At 50.5% G+C, this 6,000-nt stretch overlaps 1 protein-coding gene across 1 annotated transcript in view; it reads right to left on the minus strand.

The window, feature by feature from the left end:
- Positions 1 to 3,409, minus strand: part of DENND5A (DENN domain containing 5A) — a gene marked incomplete at its 5' end in the record, with an annotated part of 71,432 nt that extends 68,023 nt beyond the window's left edge. The window contains one exon of the mRNA XM_082270516.1: positions 3,226 to 3,409. Within this exon, the coding sequence (XP_082126642.1) occupies positions 3,226 to 3,409 (184 nt within the window). The remainder of the gene's footprint in view (positions 1 to 3,225) is intronic.
- Positions 3,410 to 6,000: the final 2,591 nt, after the last annotated feature.

Genomic DNA, 6,000 nt, shown 5'->3' on the forward strand with positions numbered 1-6,000 from the left:
TTTGACAATAAAACCTGGAAGCTGATTGGTTGCTATGCACAGCTGCAGCAGATTTTGCACTCAGCGGTTTTATTAAATCTCCCTCATTGCGCCCAGGGAGATGCATTGCCCCCAGGGACGGAGATGCATTGCCCCCAGGGACGGAGATGCATTGCCCCCAGGGACGGAGATGCATTGCACCCAGGGATGGAGATGCATTGCCCCCAGGGACGGAGATGCATTGCACCCAGGGACGGAGATGCATTGCCCCCAGGGACGGAGATGCATTGTACCCAGGGACGGAGATGCATTGCACCCAGGGACGGAGATGCATTGCACCCAGGGACGGAGATGCATTGCACCCAGGGATGGAGAGACATTGTACCCAGGGATGGAGAGACATTGCACCCAGGGATGGAGAGACATTGCACCCAGGGATGGAGATGCATTGCACCCAGGGATGGAGATGCATTGCACCCAGGGATGGAGAGACATTGTACCCAGGGATGGAGAGACATTGCACCCAGGGATGGAGAGACATTGTACCCAGGGATGGAGAGACATTGCACCCAGGGATGGAGATGCATTGCACCCAGGGATGGAGAGACATTGCACCCAGGGATGGAGATGCATTGCACCCAGGGATGGAGAGACATTGCACCCAGGGATGGAGATGCATTGCACCCAGGGATGGAGAGACATTGTACCCAAGGATGGAGAGACATTGTACCCAAGGATGGAGAGACATTGTACCCAAGGATGGAGAGACATTGTACCCAGGGATGGAGAGACATTGTACCCAGGGATGGAGAGACATTGTACCCAAGGATGGAGAGACATTGTACCCAAGGATGGAGAGACATTGTACCCAAGGATGGAGAGACATTGTACCCAGGGATGGAGAGACATTGTACCCAGGGATGGAGAGACATTGTACCCAGGGATGGAGAGACATTGTACCCAGGGATGGAGAGACATTGTACCCAGGGATGGAGAGACATTGCACCCAGGGATGGAGATACATTGCACCCAGGGATGGAGAGACATTGCACCCAGGGATGGAGATACATTGCACCCAGGGATGGAGATACATTGTACTCAGGGATGGAGAGACATTGTACTCAGGGATGTAGAGACATTGCACCCAGGGATGGAGAGACATTGTACCCAGGGATGGAGAGACATTGCACCCAGGGATGGAGAGACATTGCACCCAGGGATGGAGAGACATTGCACCCAGGGATGGAGAGACATTGTACCCAGGGATGGAGATACATTGTAAATTTTGGATCTTTTCCCTGGAGAAAATGTAAACAAACAAGTCTGTAAAGTAAATAAATACATTTTATAATTTGTTTGATTGGATACATTGTATTGTATGGGCAGGGGGGGGGGGGTGGATAGGATACATTGTATTATGGGGGGGGGTGGAATACATTGTATTATTTGGGGGGTAGAATACATTGTATTATGGGGGGGATAGGATACATCGTGTTCTGGGGGGGATGGGATACATTGTAATATTGGGGGGGGGGGGTGGGATAGGATACATTGTATTATTGGGGGGGTAGGATACATTGTATTATTGGGGGGGTAGGATACATTGTATTATGGGGGGGGATAGGAAACATTGTGTTATGGGGGGATAGGATACATTGTAATATTGGGGGGGGGGGGGGTTGGGTACATTGTATTATGGGGGGGAGATAGAATACATTGTATTATGGGTGGATAGGATACATTTTAATATTGGGGGGGGTTGGATACATTGTATTATGGGGGGGGGTAGAATACATTGTATTATGGGTGGATAGGATACATTGTAATATTGGGGGGGGGGGTTGGATACATAGTATTATGGGGGGGGGGGAGATAGAATACATTGTATTATGGGGGGGATAAGATACATTGTAATATTGGGGGGGTTGGATACATTGCATTATGGGGGGGGGGGTGGATAGGATACATTGTAATATTGGGGGGGGGGTTGTATTATGGAGGAGCTCGGACGGTTCGGGGAGGATCCCGGGGTCACATACGGACAGGCGGCTCTCCGGACCGTTATTCCCCTCCCCCACACTCGGCACTCACCGGAGAGCTGGTCGGGCTCCAGGCCGGTTCGGGTGTCCAATCCGCAGAGGACGAAATAATCGGCGAAGCGGCCGGGCGGCGCGCTGTTCCCTCCGCTCATCTCTGGGTGCTCAGAGGGGCTCCCCGCTCTGCATGCCGGGATGTCCGGGGGTCGGGGCGGGGCCTCTGAGGAGAAGGGGCGGGAGCCATCCAGAGCATGCGCTCAATGGGAGTACAAAGGGGGTGACGTAATTCTTTTCCTAGAGTGCCTGACCGAGATTACCCCCAACACCAACCATCATCCAATCAGTGGAGGACTCCCACCACCATCATTATCATCATCCAATCAGTGGAGGACTCCCATCACCATCATTATCATCATCCAATCAGTGGAGGACTCCCATCACCACAACTGTATCACTAGAGACCCCCAACCATCACCCATCACTAGAGACTCCCATCACTATATCACTAGAGACCCCAATGTCATCCCATTCATGGAGACCCCCTAATAATCATCATCCCTTCACTAGAGACACCCCCCCCCCCCCCATGTCATCCCATCAATGAAGGCTTCCACCATCATCTGTCCATTATTAGAGACTCCCGACCATCATCACCCATCACTAGAGACACCCGACCATCATCACCCATCACTATAGACTCCCGACCATCATCACCCATCACTAGAGACCCCCACCCATCACTAGAGACTCCCGACCATCATCACCCATCGCTAGAGACTCCCGACCATCATCACCCATCACTAGAGACCCCCACCCATCACTAGAGACTCCCGACCATCATCACCCATCACTAGAGACCCCCACCCATCACTAGAGACTCCCAATTATCATCACCCATCACTAGAGACTCCCGACCATCATCACCCATCACTAGAGACCCCCACCCATCACTAGAGACTCGGACCATCATCACCCATCACTAGAGACTCCCAATTATCATCACCCATCACTAGAGACTCAGACCATCATCACCCATCACTAGAGACTCCCAATTATCATCACCCATCACTAGAGACTCAGACCATCATCACCCATCACTAGAGACTCCCAATTATCATCACCCATCACTAGAGACACCCGACCATCATCACCCATCACTAGAGACACCCGACCATCATCACCCATCACTAGAGACTCGGACCATCATCACCCATCACTAGAGACTCCCAATTATCATCACCCATCACTAGAGACTCCCGACCATCATCACCCATCACTAGAGACACCCGACCATCATCACCCATCACTAGAGACACCCGACCATCATCACCCATCACTAGAGACTCCCGACCATCATCACCCATCACTAGAGACTCCCAATTATCATCACCCATCACTAGAGACTCAGACCATCATCACCCATCACTAGAGACTCCCAACCATCACTAGAGACTCGGACCATCATCACCCATCACTAGAGACTCCCAATTATCATCACCCATCACTAGAGACTCCCACCCATCACTAGAGACTCGGACCATCATCACCCATCACTAGAGACTCCCAATTATCATCACCCATCACTAGAGACTCGGACCATCATCACCCATCACTAGAGACTCCCAATTATCATCACCCATCACTAGAGACTCCCGACCATCATCACCCATCACTAGAGACTCGGACCATTATCACCCATCACTAGAGACTCCCGACCATCTTCATCCATCACTAGAGACTCCCAACCATCATCACCCATCACTAGAGACCCCCAACCATCACTAGAGACTCCCGATCATCATCACCCATCACTAGAGACCCCCAACCATCACTAGAGACTCCCAATCATCACTAGAGACTCCCGATCATCATCACCCATCACTAGAGACTCCCGACCATCATCACCCATCACTAGAGACTCCAGACCATCATCACCCATCACTAGAGACCCCCAACCATCACTAGAGACTCCCGACCATCATCACAATTCACTAGACTCCTAATCATTATTTCCCATCACTGGAGACCCCCAACCATCATCACAAATCACTAGAGACTCCCAACCATCATCACCCATCACTAGAGACTCGGACCATCATCACCCATCACTAGAGACTCCCGACCATCACCACCCATCACTTGAGACTCCAGATTATCATCACCAATCACTAAAGACCCACGACCATCATCACCCATCACTAGAGACCCCCACCCATCACTAGAGACTCCCGACCATCATCACCCATCACTAGAGACCCCCACCCATCACTAGAGACTCCCAATTATCATCACCCATCACTAGAGACTCCCGACCATCATCACCCATCACTAGAGACTCGGACCATCATCACCCATCACTAGAGACTCCCAATTATCATCACCCATCACTAGAGACTCCCGACCATCATCACCCATCACTAGAGACTCGGACCATTATCACCCATCACAACTCCCCACCATCATCATCATCACCCCATCTTCATCCATCACTAGAGACTCCCAACCATCACTAGAGACTCCCGATCATCATCACCCATCACTAGAGACCCCCAACCATCACTAGAGACTCCCAACCATCACTAGAGACTCCCGATCATCATCACCCATCACTAGAGACTCCCGACCATCATCACCCATCACTAGAGACTCCCGACCATCATCACCCATCACTAGAGACCCCCACCCATCACTAGAGACTCCCGACCATCATCACAAATCACTAGACTCCTAATCATTATTTCCCATCACTGGAGACCCCCAACCATCATCACAAATCACTAGAGCCTCCCAACCATCATCACCCATCACTAGAGACTCGGACCATCATCACCCATCACTAGAGACTCCCGACCATCACCACCCATCACTTGAGACTCCAGATTATCATCACCAATCACTAGAGACCCACGACCATCATCACCCATCACTAGAGACCCCCACCCATCACTAGAGACTCCCGACCATCATCATCCATCACTAGAGACCCCCACCCATCACTAGAGACTCCCAACCATCATCACCCATCACTAGAGACTCCCAACCATCATCACCCATCACTAGAGACTCCCACCATCATCATTATACCATCAATTAAGGTATTTACCATCATCACCACCATCACTAGAGAGCCCCACCATTGTCATCCCATAAATGGAAACCTCCAACCATCATCATCCTATCATTGAAGACTTCTATCATCATCTCCAATCACTAAAATCCCCCAACCCCCACCACCACCAATCACTACACCCCTCACCACTACCACCACATCCATCAGCACCACCACATCCATCAGCACCAATCACTATAAATTCCCACCATCATCATCGATCATTAGATATCCCCCACCATCCTCATTTCTCACTAGAGACCCAAAGAGCATCATCACTCCATCATTAGAGACCCCCCAACCACCATCATCATCATCCAATCTATAGCTCCCTCCCCATCATCATCATCCCATCAATGAGAACTCTCAACTTTCTCACTCATCACTAGAGACACCCTACTCTTAATATCATATCAATGGATGCTCCCTCCATTGCCACCAATCAATGATGGCTTCCACCATCATCAATCCATCTCTAGAAAACCCCCATCGTCATCACCCATCACTAGAGACCCCAATCATCATCCCATTAATTAAGTTTTCCACTATCATCAACTCATCACTAAAGATGCCTACCATCACCACCCATCAGTCCCCCCCCCCCCAAGATTCCATCCATCACCAGAGACACCCAACCATCATCACCCCATGAATGAAGACCCTCACCATTTTCACCCATCACTAGAAACTTTCACTATGATTATCCCATCAATGGAGTCTCCCTCCATCATCACCCATCACTAGTGGACTCCTGCCATCATCACCCAATCACTAGAGACCCCCCACCATCATCATCATCACCCCATCACTAGAGACCCCCCCACCATCATCACCCCATCAATAAAGACCCTCACCATTTTCACCTATCACTAGAGA

Source organism: Pelophylax lessonae (assembly GCF_965119305.1).
Source record: "Pelophylax lessonae genome assembly, chromosome: 10".
Lineage (NCBI taxonomy): Eukaryota > Metazoa > Chordata > Amphibia > Anura > Ranidae > Pelophylax > Pelophylax lessonae.